The 13,358-nt window shown below is 46.7% G+C and overlaps 1 protein-coding gene across 2 annotated transcripts in view; it reads left to right on the forward strand.

Annotated features, from left to right (window-relative positions):
- LOC143124064 (slit homolog 1 protein-like) overlaps window positions 1-13,358 on the forward strand; it is a 104,165-nt gene that overhangs the window by 45,397 nt on the left and 45,410 nt on the right. For both annotated transcript variants that reach the window (XM_076285336.1, XM_076285337.1), the window contains exons 5-6: window positions 12,083-12,154; window positions 12,961-13,032. In XM_076285336.1, coding sequence (XP_076141451.1) covers window positions 12,083-12,154; window positions 12,961-13,032 — 144 coding nt within the window. The remainder of the gene's footprint in view (window positions 1-12,082; window positions 12,155-12,960; window positions 13,033-13,358) is intronic.

Raw genomic sequence — 13,358 nt, forward strand, 5'->3', positions numbered from 1 at the left:
TTATGAGAACGAGCTCACTCTAAGCGCTGCCATATGTCCGTCGCCTGAGTGATGGGAATCCCATTACCCGCGTGATAACTATCTGCCTCGCCTCTCCTCCAGGAGTCTGTCCAACTCTCAATACGTTTGGGAGGGAAGAGAGAGAGAGGGGGAGGGAGAGAGTGAGAAAAGAAAGCAAAGTTGTAGGAGTCTGGACAGGAGAAGTGGTGGATGATATTGCCATCTCCTTTCTTTGTTGTTCTGCCAGAGCAGGGGTTTAGTGCTGCGGGCATTGATCAGTGCACATCATGAGGCAGGGGAGATTAGCCCGGGATGAGGGGCTCAAATGCCGGAATAATGAGAGTGGGCCGACTCCCAGTCCTGGCCCCCGCTCCGCGTTCCTCTGGAGGTCTCGCCGAGGCGCCTCATATTGATTGGCCATCCCAATCTCACGGTCGACCCGCGCAACCTCATCCTCAACCTATTAAAGTGTGTATTCATGAGCTTTGCCACCTCCTCCACATACACACATACATACATACATACACACACACACAAACACACACAAACACACATACACACACACACACAACTAGTAACCTCTATATACTCCATGTAGTTTGCCTTTCGAGTGTGTTTCTCCTGGAGAAAGTGGGCATTTGTGATCATGATCATGAGCTTTCCCACCACACACACACACACATACACACAAGCACACACACATATATATATATATATATATATATATATATATATATATATATATATATATATATATATAAACTCAAATATATAACCTCTCTGCATGGGCACATACTCCTATGCTTTGCCTTTTAAGTGCATTTCTCCTGGAGTAGGTGGGCGTCTGTGATGGGGAGATGATTTAAAGGGCGTCCTCACTCGAGAAAGTAGTCACCTTCCCTGTGGCACTGCCGAGCTGTGTATATATGTGTGCATATGTGTGCATGAGTGTGTGTGTGTGTGTGTGTGTGTGTGTGTGTGTGTGTGTGTGTGTGTGTGTGTGTGTGTGTGTGTGTGTGTGTGTGTGTGTGTGTTTTACCGATGTCTCTCCTTGCTCATGTGTTCCCTCGGCATTAGCTTAATGGATCACAACCCTTTTCCTACCTGATGGCAGATCATCCCTCTTCCCGACAAAAAGTGGGCCAATGGCTTCCATGTGCTCAATGACGGGAGTTGCTAAGAGGGCCGGGAGGCTGTTCAAACACCCTAGCGGGGTTTCAGAAAGCAAAGTGTCCATGCATTACCACGTATTCCCTGGCATTCGGTTTAGGCCAAGCGGCTGTGCATCGAACGGTAGATTATTATTTTAATGTGGAGCCAAGGGGAAGATGTGAAGAGGGAAACATCTACAGGCACGCACTGTGTTCACTCAGGTTAGGCCCTGGTGTAGTGTGTGCGTTTGGGGGTTTATAGCGTGATGGAAACAGCTCCTCCTGATGTCTTCCTCACTTCCTCAGAGCTATCGTGTGTCGGTCCCGGTGGTCTCGTGACCGGGCACTGTCAGTGAGGGTTTGCCTGCTGCTGCTGGCTTTGCCTGATGGCAGGCCAGAGCTTCCAGGCAAGGACAGGGTCAAATGCTCTGGATCAGTTTCTCTCTTCCAGGTAGGGTTCAGTGCCTCATTAAACAGCAGGAGCAAGAAAGAGAGAGTGTGTGAGAGAGAGAGTGAGAGAGGCAGGAAAGAGAGAGAGGCAGAGAGTAAGAGAATGCTCTGTGTTGTTTTATTTCTCACCATTCCAGTGGTTGTATTTTATTATGTGGCTGATTTTGAGACACTCAGTGTTTGCGTGGATACTAACACAGAGGTTGGAGCACGCTGCCAATCACAGGTTCTTTGTCATCCAGGTAATGGAGCCGCTCGGGGAGGGGCATTTATTTTTACCCTGAGCGAGTGAAACGCCCTTGTGGTTGACAATGCAGGATACAAATAGAAGCTGGACTCGCTGGAGTGTTCTAATGGAGTCATGGATTATTTGCCGTCGCTGTTGAGTTACGCTTCCCGTCTTCTTCGTGCCTTTTGTTTTGTTCCTATTTGTAGTGAACGAAACAGACAACGACATGACGGATGGATGAGAGGCGTTTTGTGCCTACACACATTAGCACACACCTACACACACACACACACACACACACACACACACACACACACACAAACACACACACACACACACACACAAACACACACACACACACACACACACAAACACACACACACACACACACACACACATTGAAGCAAATCAATGAACCTCTAATCATTTGTCACACCACCAATGCAGCCCAGGCATTCTCGTTTCCTCTTTCAAGTCCACATCCAACACGCATGCCTGGCTGGCTGTGCCATTTTTATGTCTGGAAGAAATGAGTGGTATTTTAGGCACCTCCCACCGCGCCGCTTCCATAATCATCCAAATGGATCTAAGCATAGAGGAGTGGGGTTCTTGGGGTCCCTGTAAACGTTACTGTACTGAATTTGTTCTTTGTGGAGGACGTAAAAATGTAGACATGAAAGGAACAGTCAAAGGAAGTACGGAGGGAACAGATTTCAGCTTTGCATGTCGAAAATTAATATTTATGGTTCTATTTTTAACCAGCATTTTTTTGAATTTATGTTTGAGAATGTTCACAGTCAGTCACTGCAGGCCTTAGTGTACAGACTGTATATGTTTGCCATCTGTGTCTGTATTTGTCTGTATAAGTCTCTCTCTCTCTGTGTATGTGTGCATGTGTGTCGGTGAGTCAGTGAAACAAGAGTTAACTTTTCAGGGCCACTTTGTGTGGAGGCTGCTTGTGCGATCGATCCCTGAGGGCATGGTTGAAAATGAGATAATTCATCTTAATGAGGTCTTTCCTGCTGACTGCTTTTATATTTAAAGAAATAAATAAGAGAACCCATTTCGTCTGGGGGGATATGAGCAGCCAGTGGATATATTACTGGCAATACATGACCGGGCTTTAAATTTAATCAAGAGTGTACCGACTATCTTGATGTAGTGAGACTCTCACTTAATAGAGTCATGAGTGGAGAGACAAACGCTAAAAGTCTAGCAATCTTTCTCAACAAAGTACTTCATTTGGTGAAGCATAGAGACTAATAATTTATTTACGAAAGCATTGCTATAATATTTAGTTTAGTTAGCAGACAGATATTAATCTTGTGACCTATTCAGAGAGCGAGTTTCATACGGCAGTTGCAGAAGTACGGAGCCATTAACTCAAGTGTTACTTTAATATCCATCACAACCAACTTCGCCCCTCAAAGTAGCTGCGACTGCTTAAGTGGGAGTAGATCTTTCTGGAAGGCAGCTGTGGCATAAACGAAGAAATTTCAAAGAGCGGCGCTCCATCAGTTATCAAAAGCTTCTTGGAGTGAGGGAATAATCTTAAGCTGTGGTGAACGGACGTTTTTTTTTTTATTTTTAAAGGGTAGCTGTTCACCCCACGAGAAAAACAGGGGGCCGCAGAAAGTGTCTCTCAAAGAGCTGATGTCCCGTTTGACTTTCATTCTTCCCCGTCGGTAATCAAAAGGCCCTCATCGTTCGTCAGCTTTCGTCTGGCTTCCTGTGTGCGGAGGAGAGGCACAGAGGGCCGAAGGGGATCACGATGACGCGCGTGTGAGGACCCAACTAGAACCATCTGTGGTCAGGGGGGGTCGTGGATGCCACTGATTTATTGTGTAACGCCGAGGTGGGTGGGGGGGTGAGAGAGAGAGATCTGGTTTGCTTTGCAGTGAGCCTCTAATGAAAGCACTGTGGTGGGAGGCTTGTCATTGTGGTGGTAGGCCTGCCTCTGTGCCCCACCTTCTGATGGAAGAGTCTGGCATTGCAGGGGGTGTGGGGGCCCTAAGGCAAAGAGAGACAGTGGTGGAGGGAGCACCCACCCCACCCCCCATCACCACACACACACCAACCAGACGGGGTGTGTTGGAAACGGAGAGACTGGGATGGAGCATGGACCACACATACTCATACACACACACTCACAGACATAAGCACACACACACACACACACACACACACACAGACACAAACATGCACACACACATACTTATTTCAAGCCCAGGGCTTCCACAAACACCCAGAAAAGTTTTTGGCAGACGCCCAATTGCCTGGAAGCCACAGCATTGAGCTCGGCGTTCATCGTCGTCTTCACCCAAACAGCTTGGCTCTTTCTCTTTAATCCCTCGCTTTTAGCACCCTCCCGCTCTTTTCATCTCTCTGTGGCCTCCCAACATGCCGTCATCTGGCTCCTGCTCCGTCTCCCCTGCAAAACACCTCCGACCCCATCCTTCCTCTCTCAGGACACGGCACATTACACGGAGGGGATGGTGATTTGTTTTTCTTAGTCGTTCGTTTTTGCTGTGATTTTTGCTGGTTTGAGTAAGCGGATGGGGTACAGTATGTGTAGTCTCTCAGGAAGATGAATTGAGTGAGACGTTCGCCATGTTTTGGTGTTGTCTTATTATCTGGCCATTAGAAAGCGTTTCAAGGAGGTCTGTCAGAACGCTGAGGTATTTATTGATCCTGGGAAGATTTATTGTCTGTGCCAGCTTTGCTGCTGGGCTCTGCCAACAATCTACCTCTCCCCTCCTCTCTCTCTCTCTCTCTCTCTCTCCCTCTCTCTCTGTCTCTCCCTCTCTCTGCCGTTTGTTTAGTTCTCTGTCTCTTTCACGTCTCTTTTTTTCTCTTTCAATCTGCAATCTTCTGTACACGTGTTTGGCAAACTGTTTCTATTACTTTCAAACATTTGTTTGGAATATTAGGCACTGTGGTTCTTGAGTCCCGGCTTGTTGAAAGACTACCTCTCAGACATGTCAGGCAGTCAAGGGCTGTGTTTTATTACTCTCCTCCACTGGCGTCGGTTGGTGACGGAAGGAAACATCCGGAACGAGGGGTTGTCATTCTCACCTCGTGTGCCCCCGCCGGCGTTAATTGGAGTGGCGTTTGATTAGCAGGTCGGGGGTGAGAGGGGGGCACCCTGGTTCAGAGGTGGGGGCAGACAGACAGACGGATCTGCAGCTCCTCCCCTCGCTCCAGCTGAACCAGCATGTGGCCAAGTGCTTTGGCAAACCCGCGGGCATGACAGAAGTGTCTGCTGAAAGCACTGACAGCAAGATCCTCTAGCGGCAGACTCATCTGTGATTCCTCTCAACCTGGAACACATATACAAACACACACACACACAAACTCATACTCATACTCATACTTTCTCTCCTTAAACACAGACGCTTTTTCTTCTACATTTTACTTGCAAGCCTGTTCTCATTCTCTCTCTCTGTCTGTCTCTCTCTCTCTCTGTCTCTCTGTCTCTGTGTTGTTGTTGCCTATAATCAACACTCTCACCCTAGCCCCACGATGCCCCCAACCATTCCTCACCATCTTATGATTAATTCAAATCTTCTTTGGCACTTGCATTTGGAGCATAAATGTGTTTGTCATTCGATCTTGAACGCATTTCCCTCCAGGCAAGCGTCGCAGAGCTTTTGTGCGTTCCCCATCCTGTGCCAGGGATGTTATGAACATTAGTGGAGTGCTGGAGAAGGAACTGATCTCCTCTGTGGCCTATGTGTTCCTCTATGGTGTGCAGAGGGAGAGGGGAAGGGGGGGGGGGGGTGGTAGAAAGAGTGATTGTAGTGCCGTTGGTGGAGCCCACAATCCTGTTAACTGCTTTCCACACCTCATTGAGACCCTTAATGAAGAACTAATAGCCTAATTACAAGCTACCGTTTAAACAGGATGGCAATGGTAGCAGTGGAGATGAATGTCTCTTTATTTGAGATGAACTTCTTCTTGCTACAGTCTCCATTCACTACTGAGGAGGAGAGTGTCTCTCACTCAGGTTAGTCTCCAGCCAGCTCCTGTAGATAACCAGTTATCATCAGAGGTGCACCAGAATTTTAGCTATTTCTGATACTTGGTTGTGTTTTTTAAAGCTATTCATATAAAGATAGACATTTTAACTGTAAAAACCCTTCTAGGCTAGATACCTGCATGGTATACATGTGATTTTGATAACAAGATTTTCTAAAAGGATTTTTAGAGCTCAGAGCTAAAAGAGTTAAAACATGAAATTGGCTAAATGGATTAAATTGTGAATAAGATAAGTTTTAGAGTCTAAGGCGGTGAAGGCATTTTTTCTCGTGAATCCTCATGTAGCAGTGAAGCAGGCTTTGTGAACAAGCACGCATGAAAAGCATGGCCTCTAAAAGCCTCTGAGGTGATTTAATTTAGAGCACTCCAAATGGCACCAGGGAATGTCAGTGGTAACAGGGCTAAATTGGTGCTTTCCCAGCCATAATGGTGTTATTTTGTCTCTGGATGAATAACTACAGACAGAAAAAAACAGGTGTACAACAGAGACAAAATTGTGTGAGAGTGTTTGTGTCTGTGTGTGTGCATGAGTGAGTGTGTCTGTGTGTCTGTGTCTGTGTGTGTGTGTGAGTGAAAGTATGTGTGTGTGTCTGTGTGTGTGTGTGAGTGAAAGTGTGTGTGTGTGTGTGTGTGTGTGTGTGTGTGTGTGTGTGTGTGTGTGTGTGTGTGCACGCCTATGCATTAAAGCGAGGGGGATGGAGTGGAGTGGGGATGTGGGTCTATAGATTAGACCTAACAGAGCTAATGGAGTGTGCCCTCCTAAACAGCACGGCTGATTGCCAGTGCAGTATGGCCAGACCCGACAGACTCTGGCCGCCCTCCTGACAGCCAAACGCCCGAGGCAGGAAACCCAGAGCTTGTTTCTCACCAAGGGTCGCTGACCCCTCGGCTTCTCGAGGGGGGCAGATGTGACCACTCTCAGGAGCTCTCTCAAGGACTCTGCTCACAGAGCCCAATGCATGAGGCTGGGATCGCTGCCTAAATGTACTACATGTTGTGGTCTCAGAGACATAGGACATGTATCCCTGCTATCTCTATGCATTTCCCTCACAGGCATAGTGTGTCTGTTCTTACTTTTAGTCTATTTTGTAACTAACGGTTAGGAAGCAATTATATCTCCACATCTCCGGCCCTTGCAGTCCATTTGCTGGTGTTGAGTCAGAGTCTGAACGCATTCCTCTCCTCAGCACATTGTTTTGCTCTCGCTTTGCTGTCGAAAGCTTGACTGTCATTACCATGATTCGTCTCGATTACGTGCTAGAGCACTGCATGGTGTTAAACCAAAGACAATTTTGCTGTGCACAATCCAGTTCTTACAACTTTGCCAACATGTCAGCGCGCTCAGTCTATTCTCCACAATTTATGAGAAATGTGCGAATGTGTGTTGTGAAATGGTGAGGAAATCAATGGTCTCTATTGTGTTGCGGTGACTCTCGGCCAGCACTGTGGTTGCTGTATTCTCTGTTGCAGCCCCTTAGGAAAAGCCTAAGTCTGCTTACCAATCCCAACAGGCAGGTCTCAGTAAAGCCCCAGGCTAGCTCTGGCGTCTGGTTTGGTAAAAAGGAGGAAGAAGTGAAGATATTTTAAAAGGCCTCGAGATAAGATAAAATCAGAGGTTAATGGTGTGAATCAAACAGCAACCTTTATTATAAACACTCCTGTAATCTCTTAATGGGGATCTTGAGCAATGCCTGCAACATGAACAGAGCTGTAATTATGGCAGAGAGAGTTTGTTAAAAAAGGTTAGTGAGCTCTGCAGACGATCTCAATACACTAATTCCTTCCAGGGCCCTGGCTTTGGCGTTCCCACTGCTATTGAGCGTGTTTCCTGCGCGAGATTAAGTGGAATTAGTTGGCTTTTGGTTCAGCACAGACTAATGTCCTCTTGGTGGAAATTGGTTAAGATCACATCGTCTGAACAACTACTGAAAACACGTGTGCTGACATATAGTTGTGACGCCCCCCCCAAAAAATGAATGAGCTGTGAATGACATGAAAGATAGACAGTCGGGGGAGGGTGAATTTGCAAACACGGCTTTGTGTGCTTGACTTTTTTGGAAAATCATGGAGTGTGATGCACTGCTCTGGCTTTGAGGAATAAATACAGACCAGATTTCCCTGACACACCTGTGGGTGACTGGCAGCTGCAGGCTTCGGAAAACAAAGGCCGCAAAGTGTTTTTCGGCCCTTACGAGGCTTGCGTTATTTCCCGTTCTTGATAATGATTGGAATGACGCTTACCTGGAGCAAGTGCCGAGCCTAGGAATGGACTGGAGTGGGTGTGTGGGTTGCGGGTCACTGACTTTGCTCTCATTAAGGAGCGGAGGTGGAGCAGAGGTTGGGTCGTGTGGGAGAGGGGGGCTGTGCCTCAGCTGTGAGGGCCTAAATGGCCGACTTACAGCCAGTGGCAGCGCTGCCATAAAGACATGCATAGATCCCCTGGCTTTGTCTTGGCAGCACAGGCACCTTTGGTAAAAAAATCGCAGAAGGTTAAAAATCAATACAGCTCCGTTCCACCCCTGCGACGCGAGTGCTGATGCAAACGAAACAGTGGCCTGGGTAAATTCACTGGGTAATCACCAGCGTTTACAAGAGCTGTTTAGGGGGCAGGAGGGGGAAAAGTGAATGGTGAGAGTGGTGGTGGTTGGGGGGCCGTGGTGATGGGGTAACTACGACAACATTGCGGCGGCTGGCGGTGTAACTTACCGATGTCTGCTGTTGTTTTCCAGAACAGAGATCTGATAACCTCTGGGCCCCTTGTCTGGCGAAAGCCCTCAGGGGCCCGCCACGCCGAAAAAACTCCTTCCAGCCCCAATTAGTTCTGCTCCCTTTGTGCCCTCTCATTTGGAGGAAAGGCTGCCGCGGACCACCTCTTCAAGGAGCGTGCTTTAGGGTCTGCTGACAGGAATGCGCTTTTAGAACATACATTTAGAAGCACAGGCACCAGCAGCAGTCTATTCCCATACCTCTTCCCCCCATACACACACGCACACACACACACACACACACACACACACACACACACACACACACACACACACACACACACACAGTCCCCACTGAAACAGAAATAAACAGAGAAAGGCTAAAGAGGGGAAATGAGCAGCTCTTTTGTGAAAAGAAAAGAATGTATGAAATATCCGAGTGGGGGCATTATGTCAGTGTAACAACTTGTGTCGCCACTGCGCATAGCTGCTAGTTTTGGGCCAGGCTCCAGAGCCGTCCTGCAGCGGACATTCCTCAAGCACCATGGTTAATATCTGAAGCAGGGATAAAGCCAACAGGACTCTCTGCAGTCGACTTCATACGCACTCATCAGTACATCAAATACAATCAGTTTCTCCTGGCTCAGGGATTGCAAAGTATTGCAACACTGGTAGTCTGAAGGTAGTTGGAGTGGAGATCATTCTAGAAGAACACCCCACCGCCAACTATGTAAAACACATCATGGTCACCCGCAGCAATGGCTTGTTTTGCTTTTTAAATACGTGTAAATTCAAAAATGTGGAGCTGCTTAATTTAATATTCCTCTGGCACTAGCACGCTGATAGCAAGACATGTCCAGTAAATCCTTAAAGAGCACACAGTTGCAAAGCAGCAAAAAAAACCCAACCCATGACAATTATTCCATTATATGTGTTTGCGGGGTGGGAGAGCTGAGGACCTGGCGGAAGAAGGCGGCCCATCTTTTGGGACCTCAGCCTTCTCATTAGTCATTTCCAGGATGCACAATTAGCCCCCCGCGACTCCAAAGCTTAATCCACTCAAATCAACACGCTTAAGCCATTGTAAACCCCAGCCAATCACTTTAGAGCATGCTAACAGGATTTAGGATGCTAATTTGGGATATTCAGCGCGGATTGCATATTCAGATTTTTGGAAGATTAACACGAGGAAGATTGTTTGTCTGCAGACATAGTACTAGTTTGTACACATGCACAAAAATGAAAAGATAAGCACAAGCAAAAAAGGCATGTCTTGCACTTAGCCTAGAGTTTCTAGAGCAGTGAATAACTTCCTCCCTCTCTTGTCACTATTTTTCTCTCCAGTTGTTACTGTTTGTGTGATAAGTGCAAGATGTAGCCATAAAACTAAGCAAAGCTTAACTCATGAGGGCTCGATGTCTGCAGCATGGAAGGGAAGAAGTTTTTACTGCGTTCCAAGAAAATATTGACAAATCACGCCAACATATCTGTCAGGACAAAGCAACCCTACAATCAAGATTTGAAAATGAAAGGAGGTGAAACACAAGGTTTTCACTACACATAACAGATGCCTTTAAATGTAATTCATTTCCCATTTGTGTACCAGATTATAATAAGGCGAAGCAAAAAAAAGAACATTTGCTGAATTGATATATGCACGAGCAGATGCTGGTCTGCTGTGCTGGCTCTGCTTTCAAATCCTCCCTTGTAGTTTCTGGATGCGTTGTCTGGCCCCCTCATCAGGGCAGCCCTATTGTAAATAGCACTGTTGACTTGTCCTTCTACTCCAGCTGCTTTTCCCATGTTAAAGAAAACATCACAAGCTTTTTTTCGTGTGTGTGGTGGAAAACCAGCCCAAGGACAGTCGTGCAGATAGAACGAGTGCATTAATACGTCATTGTGAGGGTGTATTTATTTTCTTTGCTGAATGTAAGCCAGCTAAGCTGATGTCTGTGCGAGAGGAATGTGCTGTCGTTAATATAATTGAATGTCTCCTCCAGTAGTTTATTTAAGGTGACTGCTTTCAATGTATCATTTACCCTCTGCATAAGCCAAGTCATGTTAAACACACATTCATAATTCACCATGATCAGCCTAGAGAATGAAACAAGAATCAACAAGTTGTGTCCTCTGCTATTACAACATTCACAAAATGTTGGGTCTTTGGTGGGTGTCTCTTGCACAGTACTGTACATGTCGAAACAGTGTCTCAGAGACGTTGCTCTTTCGCTCTTTCTCTCTGCTGAAACAGTGGTCGATGTTGAACGTGACTGTAATGCACATCCAAACAAACCAAAGAATCAAATGTGCAAATTCCACCGTTAATTGCAACACGCTTGCAACACTCCATGACACACTTGTTTTAATTGCTGCTCGAGCGTGAAGACCAAACCACCTAGTCATTTGATGGATTCTACAGTACAGTCATTGTGGCACTGGCATTTTAATCTCTTTAAACTCTGTCTGAAGATGAATAAATCACTGGGGAAATATGCTTGCGAGTGTGACGTGCGTCGGGCCGGTGTAGTGTGGCAGCGCACCGTGGATGTCTGGCTTTGACGTGAAAAGTGGTGCCTGTATTGGCAGAGGCTGCTTGGAATGCCAGCGAGATCGCTAGTGTTCAAAGGGTGCGTTACGCATCTGACTCCATAAGATTGATGTAAAAGTCTGGAGCATATGATTGAGTGCCTTGTAAAGGCATAGATTGCCGTATTCATTGCCAACGCATTTGCTTGCAGCATGTGCATTGCTCTATGCTGACCTAGACAAATATGTATGCTGCAATGCTTTTGAACGTTTTTACCTTTCTTATGTTAAATGTGGTTGAAGAGGAGGATAGGATTTTCTCCATCCTAAGAGTATGAAGCCCACTATTTAGTGTCCAAACAAAAGCACATGCTAATTAAACTCATTTGCCTTCCTTTCCCCCTCATCCTCAATCTCTCGATCCCTCCCCTCTACTTTCTCTGTCCTCTCGCTCTCCGCAAATACTTCCATCAATGGCCTTTGTTAGCTCTCCCAATTGAATCCATCCCATCAATCTTGAAGGGACCCCACACTGGAGCCTCTTGTAATTGGTGTTTTGCATGTTTGTCTGACAACTGAAAGATTTCCTGCGCCCAAAAAAAATATCCTGGCACGTCCTGCTACTTAGATATGATTTGAATGCAGGCAGTGCTACCCCCAAGATCTTAAATTATTTGAAATATCCCTCTTTTGGGTTGCTGACAGATTTTAAATCTCTTTGTTCAAGTTGGGGGAAAAAACGCACGCATGTCTCACACGATCTTTCAAACACAGGCATTTTCTGTTTGGCGGTCAGATCATTATCCCTGAAGGAAATTGCTTTAGGCTATAAGAGAATTCCAATCCTACCACCCAATATTATATATAAACTGCTAATGATGATGGGAGACCTCAAACAGTTCTCTGTTGTGTGTGTCTGAAGCCATAGCCCATTCTTATTGTGTCGTGCCTAATAGCTTACGCAATGCTTTATTTCTCTGCAGGGATCTGAGTGAGAACTTCATCCAGGCCATTCCGAGGAAGGCTTTCCGTGGGGCCACAGACATTAAGAATCTGTAAGTGTTTCCCTTAAGATCCTATGAGATGGCAATTCAGTCCTCCTGTGTAAGTAATGGCTCGGCAGCCCTTTAGGGGGGTCCAATCTTGTGTCAATGTGACAGGGAAGCATTGATTGACATTGAGCTGCATGCTTTTGATTCTTCTTTGTGGCTCGAATAGCCTGTTCTATCTGTTGAGGTCTCGTCCAAGATCAATTCACAGGAATGCATCTTGCCCTGCATACATCATCCATTTCCCCTGACTTAACGGATGAGTGCACAGTTGTCATCGGAGAAGCTGCCTCCGATTTCACCCCGTCTCACAGGAGTCGTTCTTTTTCATGTTGTCTGAGTCGAATAACTGGAGCAGACGCACCACCCCCCTAGTCTCACATACCCACCCCAAACCTCCCTCCCCCAGCCACACACACACACGCACACACACACACACACACACACACACACACACACACACACACACACACACACACACACACACAGTACTCACTCTCTTTCAGCCTCCCCTCAAGTTTTTTATTGTACACCCACCCACCCATACTTATGCAATCAACACCGACTGCCGTATATTGCTATCGACTTCAGTGGGCACGGCACAATGACTGTACCCTCTGAGTCAATACTTACAGCTTGCTTATAGGAATGATTACCGTTATGCACCATGGCAGTAATCACAGCCCCGGTGTGCAGCGAACGGGAGCTGTTTGCCGTAATTGCCCCGTCTCGAGTATATTGGAACAGATCATGTTTATCGATTCCACGCTGGGTGAATAACGCAATCACTCTTCCTCGTGTTCCCTTCATAGGCAGCTGGACAAGAATCATATCGCCTGCATCGAGGATGGCGCCTTCCGAGCTCTCCGAGGCCTGGAGGTTTTGTGAGTATCCGGCCTTGTCTGCCCGCTCCACCACATAAACACCTCTCCCACAACAACAAAAGAACGTCCATACCCCCCCCCCCCCCCCCATCCCCCATCTCCCATCTCATTATCTGAAAGCACTTTATGAAATGAAGAGAGTGACATTGCCCTAATAACTGCCACTGAAATAAAGATCTCAGGTCGGGCCTCCGTGCACCCAAAGGGCTTTAATCATCAGCATGGTCCATTAATTTAGCGGGGGCCTAAGGAGGAGATTGGAATTCAACCGAGAGGTGAAATATGCATATGGCTTTGTGATGGCTGCTTGTTTATGATGGAGGCAA

Source organism: Alosa pseudoharengus, unplaced genomic scaffold, assembly GCF_046254945.1.
Source record: "Alosa pseudoharengus isolate Yale_2024_CS ecotype anadromous, Long Island Sound unplaced genomic scaffold, YU_APseudo_1.1 YU_APseudo_1.1_scf_15, whole genome shotgun sequence".
In the NCBI taxonomy this organism is placed as follows: Eukaryota; Metazoa; Chordata; class Actinopteri; order Clupeiformes; family Clupeidae; genus Alosa; species Alosa pseudoharengus.